The sequence below is a fragment of the Orycteropus afer genome, unplaced genomic scaffold (assembly GCF_000298275.1).
Source record: "Orycteropus afer afer isolate SDZICR_OR568_19922 unplaced genomic scaffold, OryAfe1.0 scaffold00271, whole genome shotgun sequence".
In the NCBI taxonomy this organism is placed as follows: domain Eukaryota; kingdom Metazoa; phylum Chordata; class Mammalia; order Tubulidentata; family Orycteropodidae; genus Orycteropus; species Orycteropus afer.
In genome coordinates this window covers 491232-508567 of record NW_006921858.1, presented here as the reverse complement: position 1 = coordinate 508567, position 17336 = coordinate 491232, and the positions used below count along the sequence as shown (strand labels likewise).

General features: G+C 38.7%; 1 protein-coding gene across 1 annotated transcript in view; it reads right to left on the bottom strand.

Annotated features, from left to right (window-relative positions):
- Positions 1 to 17336, bottom strand: part of DYNC2I1 (dynein 2 intermediate chain 1) — a 163591-nt gene that overhangs the window by 34884 nt on the left and 111371 nt on the right. The window contains exons 16-20 of the mRNA XM_007950401.1: positions 15779 to 15951; positions 13517 to 13679; positions 11227 to 11340; positions 11058 to 11119; positions 10428 to 10479 (exon numbers count right to left, since the gene is read on the bottom strand). Coding sequence (XP_007948592.1) covers positions 10428 to 10479; positions 11058 to 11119; positions 11227 to 11340; positions 13517 to 13679; positions 15779 to 15951 — 564 coding nt within the window. The remainder of the gene's footprint in view (positions 1 to 10427; positions 10480 to 11057; positions 11120 to 11226; positions 11341 to 13516; positions 13680 to 15778; positions 15952 to 17336) is intronic.

The following is a 17336-nucleotide window of genomic DNA, read 5'->3' as shown; positions in this document are numbered from 1 at the left end:
ATTTAATTGGTGATTGTATGTTGGGGAGACTTGCCCACTATTTTCGCTTTCTTTATTTTGTTTGTATGTTATCTACACAAGCAGGGCACTGTGCTCCTCTATTTGCTAGTTGACAGCACTTATACACTCACCACCTGTCTCCTTTCCTGTTGTCAGCCTCTCATATGTCCCTGACAACAGTGGCCAACAGAGCCTATGTTTAGATTCTTGGAATCCGAATGAGAATGCTATCACTTTAAAATCCAAAATGGTTGCCACTTGTAAAGTTTCAAATATCTGTACCCTCGGTCACTTTAAAAATCCAAAATGGCTGCCATGTATAAACAATCAAAATGGCTGCACCCTCTGGACAGTGGAAAGTCAACAGATCAGGTTGTCTCCCTCCTTGCTGTTTCCCTTCCTAGTCATAGGCCACCAGTGTAGTCATCCCTGCAGCCCTTGCATGACCAGGGTTGATCTTTAGGTCAATTCTCAGGTCCTGATACCACTTGGAAATATTCTGGTTGTTGGTGCCGTCAGAGTAGCTGACAGTCCACAGCTCTGACCATCTCTGCACTCACTGTTTTCATTCAGGTTTTTCCACTAGTTGGTGCCTAATCCACTTTTGCATAGTTCCTTTCAAAGCTCAGGTCTCCAGGATTATGTTCTGTATCTCTGTCAACTGGTATTTCTTTTCTTTGTTGAAGAGGGTCTGTGTCGCATGTCTGCCTATTCCTCCATCTTACTGGAAGTCCTCTTGCAACTCTCTTGACTTCCTCCCCATTTAGAAATTCTGTAACTATACAGTATTTTCCCTTTTTATGTTTGTAGTTGTCCTCATTTGCCAACTGATGTCTCTGATTTCCTGTTTACAATCTTGTAAGCTTTTTTTACTTTGGATACATCCATAGCTGTGTTGGTTTCTGGGTTATGTCATCTTGTGTATTAATGGTCAGTTGTTATTTGCTATTAGTGGTTCTCTGTTCAAAGGACTCCTTTTAGTACCTCTTGTGAGGTTGGTCTGGTTTCAACAATTTCCCTTAATTTCTGCTTATCTGAAAATCTCCCAATTTCACCATATTTGAGGGACAATTTTGCTGGGTATATAATTCTGGTTGGAAATTTTTCTCTTTCAGGGTTTTATATATATCATCCCATTGCTTTCTCACTCTCATGATTTCTGCTGACAAATCAGAACTTAGGCTTATTGGTTGTCCTTTGTAAGTAACTTTTCGTTTTTCCCATGCTGCTTTCAGAATTGTTTCTTTGTCTTTGGTTTTGATGAGTTTGATGAAGATATGTTTTGGTGATTTTCCTTTTAGGGTATATCCTGTTTGGGGTTCATTGGACTTCCTGAATGGATGTATTCTTATCTTTCATTGTATCAGGGAAGTCCTATTCCAACAAATCTTGGACAATTTTCTCAGTGGTTTTATTGTTCTCTTCCTGTTCTGAAATCCCAATGACACGTAGGTTATTCCTTTTGATGGTATCCTACATGAATCTTAGGCTTTCTTCATTCTGTTTTGATTTTGCTTCTGATTGATCCCTTACCAAAGAAGTAGTCAGGTATTTGTCTTCAATCTCATTAATTCTGTCTTCAATTGATTCCATTCTACTCTTTTGTCCTTTCAATGTGTTATCTATTTCTTAAATTTAGAATTAATCTTCTGGATTTCTATCTGTAGATTTTTAATCATTTCTAATTTTTCATTGATTTTGTCATTTTGTTCTTGTATTTTCTTCCAAAATTCTTCTAGGGTTTTGTCTGCATTTCCTCAATTTTGTCAGTGTTTTCCTTAATTTTGTCAGTGTTTTCCTTGATCTGTCTCTCAATCCTTTGAAGATACCTAAATATAATTCTTTTGAATTCCTTATAAGGGAGTTCCAATGCTGCTTCTTTCTCAGGAATGTGTTCTGGGTCTGCATCCTGCTCCCTTGTTTCTGTCACTTTATCTTGCTTCTTTGTGTGGACTGTGATGGTATGTTGTCTCTAAGACACTGGATGTTGTTATATTTAGATCTGTTAACTGTTCATGAAGAGCAGTAAGAGAGAGTCAGGCTCTTCTTGTTGGCGGTTTGACATTGGCCAGTGGTAGAGAAGGAAATGGTGGCTCTCACTCAGTAAGTGGAGCTGCAGGAGGTGTGGGTGTGATTGCGTCATATGGGCATGGTTGCTGTCTCCCACTCAGACAAAAACAACAATTGAAAAACCATCAAAAAAAGTAAAAGCAAGGGGACAAAAACACACCACATAAACACACAGGAACAATAACCAAAAAAGAAAGAAAAGAAGTAAATGCAATATCTGGGGAGAGGGCAATAAGAGAAAAAATGTAGAGGAGGAGAATAATGAAGAAAAAATGGGAAAAATGCAAAAAGGAAAACAAAGGATGGGGTTAACCACAAGAAAGAAAAAAAAAAAAAATGGAATCAGGAACAGGGAAGAGAGAAAAAGCTGGAAACTAGAACTTTTCCAGTAGTTGGCATCTGGAATGTCCTGTGGTTCCTGGCAAGTAGAGCCTCTTCTTAAGTCCCTGGAATCTGGAAGAATGCTGTCACATTAAATATCCAAAATGGTCAAACTGTTTGTAAACATTCAAAATGGCTGTGCCCTCCAGACAGGCAAAAGTCCACAGCTCAGCCCACCTTCCTCTTCACTGCTACCCCTTTTATTCACAAGCCACCAATGCAATCCTCTGTGTAGTCCCTGGCTTGTTGTTTTTTTTGTTATGTGCTGTCAAGTCATCTCTGACTCATAGCAACCCCTCCTTGGGTTTCCAAGGCTGTATTTCTATGGAGGTAGATTGCCCAATCTTTCTTCCAATTAGCAGTCAAGTGCCTTAGGCACTATGCCATCAGAGCTCCTGGCTAGCAGGGCTGATTTTCAGGTTAATTCTTAGGTCCTAACACCACTCAGCAATATCCAAGCTGTCTTTGCCATCAGGATCACTGCCAGACTGTAGCTCCATAAGTCTATTTGGTATTTTCCTGCAAATTCTTCCACTAGTTGGAGTTAAGTCCACTTCTATATCCTTCCCTTCAAAGCTCAGGGCTCCAGGATTATCTTCTGTAGCTGTGTTAATTGGTTTCCCTTTTCTTAGTTGAAGAAGGTCTGTGCAGTCTTTCTGCCTATTCCACCATCTTACCGGAACTCCCAGAGGTACAATCTTAAGACTTGACTTTGTTTTTCCTTTTCTTCCTTTATTTTCCCAAAGCCCTTCTAGCCACTCTGATCCCTCAGTAATCTATTTGCCTTCCCCCCTTCTTCTATTCCCAATATTCAGTTCTTCTTTTTTAATTACTGAAAGTGGGAAACTATAAATTTATGTATATTGAAACCCAAAGTCTAGGCAAAGCACTGCCTAGAATTTTGGGAATAGTTGCATTAAAATCAGAGAGAAATAAATCCAAGTTGTAGTTGGAAAGAGTTATTATAATTATATAGCACTGGACTACATATTAACTGTCACAGTTGTAACTATAATGTAAGAATATAAAAGTTGCTATTTGCAAATTTGAAACTTTACCCTTCATTTTCCCCACCACGCTTGGTCACCCTGGAAATAACTATTTGAAGTCTTCCCTGAGTTAGGCATGCTCTCTCCCAGCGGCCTCCTGCATATATACTTGATTCACACTTGTGCTCTAGCAATTATATCACTATATTGTCATTGTTTGCATGTTCTCCACAGAGGCTGAAGTTCCCTGAGGCAGTGTCTGTATCTTTTCATCATTGTTTCCCTAGCACTTAGGATCCTACCTAGCTCTTTCAAAGAACATTTGCTAAATGAATGAAAGAAAAATGGTGGCTTATTAGTTATTAGTGGTCCTCAAACAGGCTACTAATCTAATTCATGCATCCTAGAGTCTGGAAACACCTCAGACTTTCTCATAGGCAATGAATGTCCAAAGTTTTTTTAGCACCACTTTCAGGTATTAATATTTTCCTCTCTTTTCCTAAATGCAAAGTTGGAATATACTCAGTTTAGTAAGTGGCTTTATGGATTAAAGGATTTTTATATAGTAACATTTAACAATGAAATATATAACCAAACCTACTGTCATCGAGTCAATGCCAACTCACAGCAACCCTACAGATGAAGCAGATGTCTCATCTTTCTCCCAAGGAGCAGATGATGGGTTTAAACAGCTGACATTTGGTTAGTGGCTGAATGCTTTGACCACTGTCCCACCAGAGCTCCTAATAAAACACATATTTCCTGATATATATAATCTCTTTTTTGTAACTATTGCATTGTTGTTGTTGCTGTGTTGCTCTAGGTACTGTCGAGGGTCTCCAACTCATAGTGACCCTATGCACAGCAGAATGAAACACTGCCCGGTCCTGAGCCAGCTCCATGATTCTTCCCATCACCACTGCTACCGTGTCAATCCATCTCCTTGAGAGCCTTCCCCTCTTTTGTCGACCCTCCACCTTACCAAGTATGACATCCTTCTCCAGGGAATGGTCCTTTCTGACAACACGAAAAAAGTATGTGAGATGAACTCTGACTATCCTCGCCTCCAAGAAACATTCTGGCTGCACTTCCTCCAGGACATACCTGTTAGTTCTTTTAGCAGTGCATGGTACTTTCAACATTCTTCGCCAACACCACAGCCCAAAAGCATCAATTCTTCTTCAGTCTTCCTTATTCATTGTCCAGCTCTCACATGCATATGAGGCACCTGAAAATACCATGACTTGTGTCAGGCACACCTTAGTCCTCAAGGAGACATCTTTGCTCTTCAGCACTTAAAAGAGGTCCTTTTCAGCCAATTTGCCCAGTGCTATATGTTGTCTGATGTCCTGACTGCTACTTCCATTGGCATCAATTACAGAACCAAGCAATGTGAAGTCTTTGACAATTTCAATCTTTTCTCCATTAATCGTAATGCTGCTTATAGGTCCAGTTGTGAGGATTTTTGTTTTCTTTATATTGAGATGTAATCCATACTGCAGACTGTATTCTTTAATCTTCATCAGTAAGTGCTTCAAGTCATTCTCACTTTTAGCGAGCAAAGTTGTGTTCTCAGCGTATCGCAGGTTGTTAATGATTCTTCCTCCAATCCTGATGCCATGTTCTTCTTCACATAGTCCAGTTTCTCGGATTATTTGCTCAGCATACAGACTGAATAAGTATGGGAAAAGCATACAACCCTGATGCACTCCCTTCTTGATTTTAAACCATGCAGTGTCCCCCTTTTTCTGTTTAAACGACAGCCTCCTGGTCCACGTACAGGTTCCTCATGAGTACAATAAAGTGTTCTGGAATTCCCATTCTTCTCAATGTCATCCACAATTTGTTATGATCCACACAATCAAATGCTTTTGCAAGTCAATAAAACACAATTAAATATCTTTGTGGTATTCTTTGCTTTGAGCCAAGATCCATTTGACATCAGCAATGATATCTCTCATTCCATGTCCTCTTCTGAATCCAGCTTGTATTTCTGGACACTCTCTATCAATATACTGCTGCAACTGTTTTTGAATTATCTTCAGTAAGATTTTACTTGCATGCTATATTAATGATTGTGTTTGATAATTTCCACATTCTGTGGGATCACCTTTCTTTGGAATGGGTACAAATATGGTTTCTCCCAGTCAGTTGGCCAGGTAGCTTCTTCCAAATCTCTTGGCACAACTGAGTGAGTGCTTCCAGCAGGGCATCTGTTTGTTGAAACTTCTCAATGGTATTCTGTCAATTCCTGGAGGCTTGTTCTTCACCAATTCTTTCAGTGCAGCTTCGACTTCCTCCTTCAGTACCATTGGTTCTAGATCATATGCCACTTCCTGAAATGGATGAAGATCAACCAGTTCTTCTTGGTACAGTGACTCTGTGTGTTCCTTCCATTCTTCTTTTGATGCTTCCTGCATCACTTTGCCCATAGAATCTTTCAATATTGCAACTCAAGGCTTAATTTTTTTCTCAGTTCTCTTAGCTTGAGAAATGCCAAGCATGCTCTTCCCTTTTGGTTTTCTAACTGCAGGTCTTTGCACATTTCATTATAGTAATTGGCTTTGTCTGCTCGAGCTGCTCTTTGAAATCTTCTGTTCAACTCTTTTATCTTGTCATGTATTCCATTTGCTTTAGCTACTCTTCCCTCAAGGGCAAGTTTCAGTCTCTTCTTACATCTATTTTGGTCTTTTCTTTCTTTCTCATATTTTTAATGACCTCTTGCTTTCTTCATGGATGATGCCCTTGATGTCAACCCACAATTCTTTTGGTTTTCAGTCACTGGTGTTCGATGCATCAAATCTATTCTTTAGATGGACTCTAAATACAGGAGGGATATATTCAAGGTCATATTTTGGCTCTCATGGACTTGTTTTAATTGTCTTCGAGTTCAAGTTGGACTTGCATTTGAGCAGTTGATGATCTGTTCCACAATCAGCTCCTGGTCTGATTTTGGCTGAAGATATTGAGCTTTTCCATCTCCTCTTGCCACAGATGTAGTCAATCTGATTCCTGTGTACTCCATCTGGTGAAGTCCACATGTATAGCCACCATTTGTGTTGTTGAAAAAAGGTATTTGCAATAAATAAGTCATTGGTCTTGCAAAATTCTATCATGTGATCTCCAGAGTTATTTCTGTCACAAGGCCAAAGTTTCCAACTACTTTGGATTCTTCTTTGTTTCCAATTTTTGCATTCCAATCACCAGTGATAGGCAACACAACTTGATTGCTTGTTTGGTCGATTTCAGACTGCAGAAGTTGATAAAAATTTTCAATTTCCTCATCTTTGGCTTTGGTGGTTGGTGCGTAAATTTGAATAACAGTAGTATTAAAGGGTCTTCCTTGTAGATGTATGAATATTATTCTATCACTGACAGCATTGTACTTCAGGATGATCTTGAAACATGCTTTATGGTGATGAACACCACGTCATTCCTCTTCAATTTGTCATTCCCAGCATAGTAGATCATATGGTTGTCTGATTCAAAATGCCCAAAACCTGTCCATTTCAGCTCACTAATGCCTAGGATATCAATCTTCATGCGTTCCATTTCATTTTTGACAACTTCCAATTGTACTAGATTCATACTTCATACATTCCATGTTCTGATTATTAATGGATGTTTGCAGCTGTTTGTCAATTTGAGTTGGGCCATGTCAGCACATGGAGGTCCTGAAAGACTTACTTTATCCATATCATTAAGGTTTGTTCTACTCTGATCAGGCAGCTCTTTTCCAGTCCTATTTTGAGTGCCTTCTGACCTAAGGGGCTCGTCTTCCTGCACTGTGTCAGACAATGTTTCCAAGCTATTCATAAAGTTGCCAGTAATGTATCAGACAGTGTTTCTCTGCCATTCATTCATAAGGTTTACCCTGGCCAATTTTTGAGAAGTGGATGGGCTCTTCCTTCTTCCTAGTCTGCCTCAGTCTGTAAACTGCATTGAAACCTGTGCACCATGTGTAACTCTGCTGGCATCTGGAACACCAGTGGCACAGCCTCAAGCCTCCCAACAATGTACAAGCCCCACAGGGTGACAAACTGACAAACAAATTTCTCTCGCTTAGCTGTTGGAAACCTCTGCGCCCTCCCCTTACCTAATTCCTACCTGGAAAGTGCCACTTTGTGGTCCCTGGCCACTGCCTCCCTTTCCTGGCTCCAAGAGGCTTGAGCCTAGCCTTGCCTCCTGCCCCTTTACCTGGATCTCCTGCTGCTCCTCAGGTCCCCAGCTGCTCTTGCTCCCTCCCTTTGCAGAGCTACTAGAAAAACATTTTTATACAACATACTTTTCATGCAAAATAATTTTGTCTCCATGGCCAGATTATGGACTAATTGTAGGAAGAGACTGTCTTTAACACCTTAGTATCATCCATAATTTCTTGAAAACATATGCTTACTATATTGCCAACTTAAATTAATGTAAGAACCTTTTTAGTCATGTCACTAGTGAACATCATAACCAGCCTCAAGAAGAATTCTCAAGTTTGTAAGAGTTCTTGACTTTTACAGAGTAACACTGGATGAGAAGGTAAGCCCTTAGACTCTGGTTTTAATTCTAATACTCTACCTGTGTGAATGAATTTTACCAAGTCATTTATCCTTGTTGAGTTCTGTGTTCACCAAGAAGATAAGACTAGGCTATCTCAAAGCTTTCTTCTTGCACTAATGTTCTATGATTCTATGAGTAACAGAATGTCTAAAATATAGATGGACCAACACAAAGTATATTGGTTTTATTTTGGCAACCAAAAACCAAAGCCATTGCTTTGAGTCAATTCTGACTCATGGCTACCCAATGCATTACAGAGTATAACTGCTCTATGGGGTTTTCCTGGCTGTTATCTTCATGGAAGCAGGTCACTAGGCCTTTCTTCTATGGTGCTGCTGAATGGGTTCAAACCACCAAACTTTAGGTTGGTAGTTGAGTGCAAACTATTTGTGCCACCAAGAGCCTTATAATAAGCAAAGTGGATGCTAGATAAAGAAAATATTGATTTAAAAAAAAAAAAGTGATTCTGCCTCAAAAATATTTCACTGTGAAAACAATGCAACATTTCAGTTCTGCTTTTATTAAAGTCAGAGTCAACAGTAAAATTTTAAGTTATATCACTGACATTTCCAGATAAATTATCTGTGGCATTTGCTCCACAAATATCAAAATAGCCCTCTTCTTCTCTAACTTCTAGAAGTCAGCATCTTCATGAATAACTGTCTCCTTTGTCATGAAACCTGAAGAACCAGATGGTATGTGGCTACCATTCCTGAACATTTTTATCAAAAGTTCTATATAAGAATCCCAATCCAAAGGGAGAAAATGCTGAATGTAAAACAAATTCTGCTCTGTAAATGTGTACCCAAAGCACAATTCAAAAACAAAAAAAAAAGATCTATCTATATGGAATCAAATAGACAACAACTTGAAAGATGAAATAGGAATCTTAGAGGGCAAGGAAAGGAGGGTGCAAATGATCACACAACTCAAAGAAAGTAATCAATGTCACAAATTATACATGTAGAAACTTGAATTGGTATATATTTTTTCTCAACAGCAAAATACATACATTCTCAACAGCAAAAATAAATTATTTGAAAATGAAAATTCAGTTTCATTTCTGTCATCATTTTTTGCCTGATCTAGTGGACCATCTCTGACACAAGTAAGCATGGGGGGGTTAGGATTAGAAAATAAGTGGTTGGAAAACTTGATAAAAATCTAGTTTAAAACATGGGCTACCCTAGATTACAGAATGTAACAGGACCTAATTATTTCATGATCTCCAAACCCTTTTTGGAACTGAAAACTGTACTACATCAAAAATAGCAAATTGTGGGATTAAGGTGTAGTAAATTACTTAGTGTGGCTTTTCTACCCATAAGTCTTTGTAAACTCCTAGGTGGAATTTGCCATGAGCAACTGAGGAGCTCCAGATTGCTAAAGTTGTCCATCTGGGGTATTTCTGTTGGGAGTGACACAAAACAATGTTCTGGGAGGTTCCCGCTCTCTCTCAGGTGCTTAGAATTCTGATGTTATGATTGGTTGGTTTGGCCACTCTGCCAGGCTCAAAAGGAGGCCTCCTAGAGACAAAAGTCTCTCTGACTGCTGGCTGAAGAAGGACATGCTCCTGAGAGGCATGCATGGCTGAGACAGAGACGCAAGAGACACGCATTGCTGAGAGAGACACTCAGGGACACACACTGCTGGGAGAGAGACTATGAAAGAATGTTGGCTGAGAGACGTTGGGCTGGGAGAGACAGAGCATTTTTCCTGAACTTGAATTGTAGCCTGGTGCTTCCCTAATAAACCCCGTAATCTGTGAGTTCTGTGTGGCCACTGCAGTATATTATCAAACCCAGGAGAGAGGTGGTGGGTGCTTTGGGAGGTACAGTTGGTGAAAGGGCTGGAGGGAGGCAGCATGTCTGGCCTTGCAGGAATAGGCCTTGGGTTACTGATAGTGACTCTGTCTTCCTTCTGTGGGGTTAGAGGAGGTCAGGAGATATGGTCTCCCTGCCTTTTTAGCAGGGATATTCAGATAGTTACTTCTGCTTCCACATAACATTTGAGGACTTGATTATACTTCACTATCATCCAAACTAAGTGATCTTAAGACAGTTGTATTTAATTTTACTGATACGCCCTGGGATAAATCCAAAACCAACAAGCAGTAAAACTGAAATTAATGAGTATTCAAAAACTTGAACATCTTAAGTATACTGGAAAAGGCATGGAAGTTACAAACTTCCTTAATAAACCAATAAAATAGAATGACATACAGAATTTGTAAACCCTACTAAATGAAATATTCAGTTTATTAGACTATCACTTGATCAATAACTGTTGTTTAATAGTTGATGTTATATAATACACAACTTTATGCTCATTTTTCATGTAGGTAATTTAAATATTTTCCAAAGCAGTTGTTGGTATCTTTAATCTCTAGTCATTTTAGAAAACCTTAACCGAAATTAATTTTTTTAATTTAATAGTTACCTAAATCACTTATTGAACCTGCAATATCCGCCTTTGGTAATTCAACAACTACCTGAAACCAGAACAGTGATAATGAATATTAATACATTTTTTTAACTATGAAACAATCTAAACAAAGCATATCTCTAATATGGTGTGCTATATTGGCTATTATTTATTTCTAAAAATAGAATTGCTTCAGAAAAAAACTGATCATCAACTTTAGAGCTAACATTTTAAATGTTATTAATTCCATTCTTCTGATTTTAATAGTTTCTTCACTCAGTGATTTCATCAATAGTTACATTTTCTATTAATCATCTATGCTGATTCCTTCTCACATCATTCGCTAGCTCTGATACAGTGTCCTAATTTTAATTATATATCCCAAATCCATCACGTATAAACTTTTGTATTCCACTCAACAAACACACACACACAAACTAATAAATCCAATCTTTGCTCTTGATTTTCCCATTTAGTTAATTGTATCATTGTCCTAGTCTTTTCCACTTCCATCTCTCTCCCTCTAATTTAGGCATTTACCTCCCAACTAGATTACCAAAAAGCGAACTAATTAAAAGAGTCTGTGTAGTTTATTCAATGTTCCTTTGTTCATCTATAAATACTCTGAATCACATCTTTACTTACCCAAATATTAAGAACTCCACTTTCATCCAAGGAAGCAATGTGGAATGACAAACCTGATATTTCTAATGAAAACAATTTTAAAAAATTAGAAAGAAATATTTTATAAATAAGGAAATATTTCATAGTTATTGCCTTAAAGATATTTTAAAATAGTGAAGTATCTGTGTACCTTCTTGAGTAGAAAAAGGTGAAAGCACAAAGTTCTGCTTTTTGTAGACAGATGTTGAGATGGGCTCTACTGCTTGAAGAGGACTTTGGTGGTTTACTGATGTAAGGATACCATCTATAATTTGAAAACATAACAGTGTCCCACATATAAGTAATTAGTCAAAGAAATAAAATTGGTTGTATGAATTGACAAACATGAAGGCTTTTCTGGGTCTGAAGGATAAAAGCAGCTACCTAAATCCAAATCTCTCCACACAACATCCCGAAAAACACAAGACCAATATGGAACACAAATAAATGGTGCATGATCATTACTTTCAGCATTACTAGGAAAGAGAGAAGACCACAAACCTCAAAATGCTTATGAAAAGAGAAATAAGCACCAAATTCTAATAAAACTGCCACCATCACTTCAAGTCTGTAGTATGCTGGGCACAGGACAGAAGGCTAAGACTTACCATGAAAAAGAGGGGAGTGAAGCAAAGACTTGTTATACCCAACTCAGTGAAAGACCACTGAACACAGATCTGGACTTGGTAGATCACTCACTAGCTATAGGGAAGGGGCTGGAAAGTGAGAAGTGGCAGCCTTAGAGAATCATGGCCTAGGGGGAAGATGTACTGAGGTGCAACTGTGCTTTCAAAGCTACTAATTATTGCATATTATGGAGTGTAAAGATATAAATATAATCAAAGACTAAAGAGAGAAGTACATTTTAGCTGTTATCTTAATTAGATTAGGAAAGATGGAACAAAAACTACAAATAAATATTTTTACTAGCTATTGGGGAGCATGGGGCTCTGGTAGCATAGTGCCTAAGGCACTTGACTACTAACCAGAAGGCTGGCGGTTCAAACTCACCAGCCACTCCTTGGAAGGAAGATGGGACAATCTACTTCCGTAGTGATACTGCCTCGGAAACCCAAGGAGGGGTCGCTATGAGTCGGGTCTGACTTGACGGCACATAACAACAACAACATTGGGAAGCATAACAACTAAGGCAATTACTGCAAATGGGTATGGGGGCATTACCAGCTGCAACTATCAATAAGTCTAACATGAGGGAAGATGCTTTCATTTTACAGCAGTGGTTCTCAACTGAGAATGAGTTTGGCATTTTCAGATGTCACAATACCATGGGATATGCTTCTGGCATCTAGTAGATGAAGGTCAGGTATTCTGCTAAATATCTCACAATGCACACAATGCACAGGACAATGACCACAATAAGGAATTAACGACCAACGGGTCAATAGTACTGGTGTTGAGAAACCCTGCTTTACAGAAATGCCTTCAGAACAAAAAGTACACACTTTTTTTGCATTATTATACCCTCACCCCCTTCTCTTCTACTTAAAAATCTGAAAGAAATGCAAAGAAAATCAGGCAGAAGACCGGCATCATGGTATGTGGGAAAGAGGAACAAGTGTCTAGTGGGGAAGGCAGGGCTACTGAGAAGATAAAGAGTGGTGTAAGAGAAAAATACAGATCAGGGGATAAGGCTGCCTGAGTGAAACCCTTGTCAGCATGGCTGCAGCCAACACTACAGAAAGACACAGTCTACAGAGGCCAACAGAACTGCACAGAGTTACAGTGCAGCTTTCGAGTCAGACCCAGCATGAGGACATGCTCTGCCTGTAAGTAGCTGATGTGACCTTGGACTAATTTAGTCTTTCTGAACCTTATATAATATGACAGAAGTATAATGGTAGTGGTAGTATAGGGCTATTATGATAATTCAATGAGACAATGCATACAAAGCACTTATAAAAGGTCCTAGAACAAAGGAAATGATTACTAAATAGCTGCCGTTGCTATGTCAAATATGGTATGACATAAATTATTCCTGGAAGCAAATTAAGGATCCTGAAATGTCAAGTTGTTCTGGTTCTTTTCACATCCCCAAGAGTTGACTAATTTACTTACCACTTCAAGTACTAGTTGAATTACCTATGCTAAGGAAGCACACATATAGCAATAAACCTTTTACTATCTAATTTAAAACTAAGAGTTACTTCATCCAAGTTTTTTGGAATCCATACATTTAATAAAAAAGAAAATTCAAATCACTTTTGCCAACGGAAAAGTATTACCTGATGGATGGATTTTTATGGGGTTTTTTGTTTATTTGTTTATCAAATGACTCTTTTGGCACTGGACACAAGTCAGATTTCCATTCACTGAGATAATCTGACTGAATAAATGTAAGTAAATGTAAAACATTACTAAAATCTGTCATGGCTTTTCTAGAAGATACATAATCATATAATCGGCAAACAGATGGCACTGACCAGTAGAAAATGTTGATATCCTGAATGTCCAAAAACAATCGTTCAGCTTCACATATTGATGTATTCTAGAGTCTTCTCTTAAGTCCCATACAACCACGGAGCCATGTACTGTTCCAGCAAACATTAAAAATGCTTTAAATGGGCTAAAGCAGCAACATGTGACCTAAAAAGCAAAACAAAACACACATACACAGAGAAATTGGATAACTAAAACATATTAGAACTGTGTTCACAGAAGTTAGGTTTACTGAGTTTGGTATTGATCCCTTTTCATTTTGCACTTGTAGTCCTATTAAAGGAGCTCTGGTGGCATAGTGCCTCAGGCATTTGACTGCTAACCAGAAGGCTGGCGATTCAAACCCACAAGCCACTCCTCAGAAGGAAGGTTGGGCAATCTACTTCCGTAGAGATACTGTCTTGGAAATCCAAGGAGGGGTTGCTATGAGTCAGATCCAACTTGACGGCAATGAGTTTGGTTATTTTGGTTTTTTACTATCTTTTTGGTCAATAGTCATGATACATTACAATATACAGTGGTGTTACAATGCAATCAAGAAATGTATTAATAGAATTAAACTGAGCTACTAGCCTTAAGAGGACCTCTGGTGGCATAGTGTCTAAGGTATCTGACAGCTAACCAGAAGGCTGACAGTTCAAAACCACCAGCCACTCCTCGGAAAGAAGACTAGGCAATCTATTTCCATAGAGATACCACCACAGAAACCCAAAGAGGGGTTGCTATGAGTCAAACTGACTCGATGGCAGTGAGCTAAATCGACACAATGGCAGTAAGTTTGTTTTTGTTATTTTTTTAGTTCACAGTTGGATACATAAAATGTGCTCAAGAATTTCTTGCATTTATCTAAACAGGTTAAGCCTGAAAAGGGTGGACACAAGGGAAAAAAAAGAAGGACAAAAGGAAAAGGTAACCACAGGGAGGAAGTGGGAAGACAGTTGTTACATTATGGGGATTGCAATCAGTATCATGGAACAAAATGTGTGTGAACTGTTGTATGGAAAATGAATTTGCTCTGTAAACCTTCACTCAAATCACAATTTAAAAAAAAAAGAAGTGATTCCATTCTTTGTCATTTTATTTCCAGTATGTTGTTGCTGTTTGCTGTCAAGTCAGTTCTAACTCCAAGCAACTCCACAGGACAGAGTAGAACTGCACCCTAAGGTATCCTAGGCTGGCATCTCTAGGGGAATAGATCTCCAGGTCTCTACTCCCATAGAGTGGCTGGTAGGTACAAATCACAATCTTTTGGTTAGCAGCAGAGATCTTAACGATTGCACCAGCAGGGCTCATTTACAGTATACAGCACCCTTAACTGCAAAAAAGTTATTATTTGTCAAACCCCCAAAACTGACAACTGTAAAATATATTTTTCTCTGAAGATTTGCAGAAAATCAGTGGTTTTGACAGAAGTCAAGGAGCATATAAATAGGAAAATACAATCACATACTGTCCAATTGACAAGAAGAGCTCTTCCCTGTATCTGTGTGGTCATCAAACCATGGAACTATCAGTCAGGGGACTGGTAAATGCATGAGACCAGGGATGATGAATAAAGAGAAAAGTTTGGCTGCCTACCAGAAGGTTGGTGGTTCAAACCCACCAGCTGCTCTGTGGAAGGAAAATGGAGCAATCTATTTCCATAAAGATTTATAGCCTTATGGGGTTCTCTTTGAGTCAGATTTGACTCAATGGCAGTGGGTTTGTTTCTTTGTTTATTTTTTAAGGACTATGAATAAATGACAATAGAGTTCTGATTGTTTTATACTATTTTAAGAAAGTTCAAGCATATTTTGAAAATCTCCAAGACTCAAACAGGGCAAGACAAATAATGTATATCTAGAATTCCTGAGCTATGCTCAGGTTAGAAAATGTTTTTATTAAGCCTATTAACCGCATTCATTAACTAATTCTGAATTGACCTAAGAGGCTGCTCTATGATGAGCATGGTTTCCTCAGTCACATACTAGATAAGTTTCTCTGAGTTGGTCTTTCTAATTAATAATTTCTAAAGACAAAACAAATACATCCATGTGTTCTTGTCACAACTGCAACATTAACTAATGACAGCGGGTTAAAAAAATACAGATTTTTTTTTAAGTTCTTTCTAAATCTCTTTCTTAATCTGTGCCTATACCCTTTCTCTCTTCTCTGATCCTTACAATTATCATTACACCCCTGACACTGTGACCACCTGATCCCACCCTTCCTTCCATTAAATGTGTGATTCTCCTTCTGAATTATACCTTTGAGTCACATATCAGAACTTTCTGTGGACTTGAAGGCTGCCAAATATCCCAGATACAGAGGATGTATCTTCCATCCAGTTGATCTGAGAATGTCTTTTCAGGTAAATCATGAACAGACACCATGGTCTGCCTCTGAACTTGAGAAGCTTGCAAACAGGATACTTTTCGATCTAAAAATAAAATTAAGAAAAAAATACTTTTTGCATTTTAATGATCTACCAGAGTCTATGTTAAATTAGCATTCCTAAGAACACTCAAATACATTTCAGTTGATCAAATAACCAAGATGGTTTCAAAACTGTCCATATATAAAGTATGTATTTCCATAAATGGCCACAGTCTGTATTTCAAAATGCTGTCTGAGCTGATCTTAATGGCTTTTCTAAAAAGAAAATCCTTCGGTTTTGGTAGCAGTGTTGCCCAGGACAGTACGTTTTACCTTTTGTCTGCCAACTATTTACATAAAGGCCAAATTGCCTGAACATGTGCTTTGAGTCAGACTGTTACAGCTAGAGACTCACTGGAAATAATCTAATTTGATCCCTTTCCTTTAATATATTAAGACATTAGTTTTGTTGTTGTTGTTGTTGTTATGTGCCGTCGAGTTGGACCCGTCTCATAGCGACCCCTCCTTGGGTTTCCGAGGCAGTATCACAACGGAAGTAGATTGCCCCATCTTCCTTCTGAGGAGTGGCTGGTGGGTTTGAACCACCAGCCTGCTGGTTAGCAGTCAAGTGCCTTAGCCACTATGCTACCAGAGCTCCCAGACATTAGTTTTAGAAAATCTAATTCTCTTTAAAATAATCTTCAGAACATCACACTGAATACTCTTTCTTTTAAATTTTAGGTAAAGCTGAGTTCAGTTACAGAGATATTTTTGTTATTGTTTTTATGTGCCGTGGAGTCAGACCCAACTCATAGCAACCCCTCCTTGGGTTTCCAGTATCACTATGGCAGTAGATTGCCCAACCTTCCATCCAAGAGTGGCTGGTGCTATTCAATTATAGTGAAGGAACCAAATTCCAAGACCTTGTTGCCAATATCTGTTTTGCCTCAACAATTCCTACAACTCAACAGATGATGCTGATTGAAGGTTAAAGTGTTGTTGTTAGGTGCCATCGAGTCATTTTGGACTCATAACAACCCTATGCACAGCAGAATGAAACATCACCCGATCCCGTGCCAGCTCCGTGATCCTTGCTGTACTTGAGCCCACTGTTGCGGCCACCGTGTCAACCCATCTCATTGAAGGCCTTCCCCTCTTTTGTTGACCCTCTACCTTACCAAGCATGACATCCTTCTTCAGGGAATGGTCCCTTCTGACCACATGACCAAAGTAGTTGAGACAAAGTCTGGCCATTCTTGCTCCCAAGGAGCATTTCGACTGCACTTCCTTCAGGATAGATGTGTTAGTTCTTTTAGCAGTCCATGGTACTTTCAGCATTCTTTGCCAGTACCACAACTCAAAAGCATCAACTCTTCTTCAGTCTTCCTTATTCATTGTCCAGCTCTCATATGCATATGAGGTGATTGTGTTGGATTGGGTTCTCTAGAG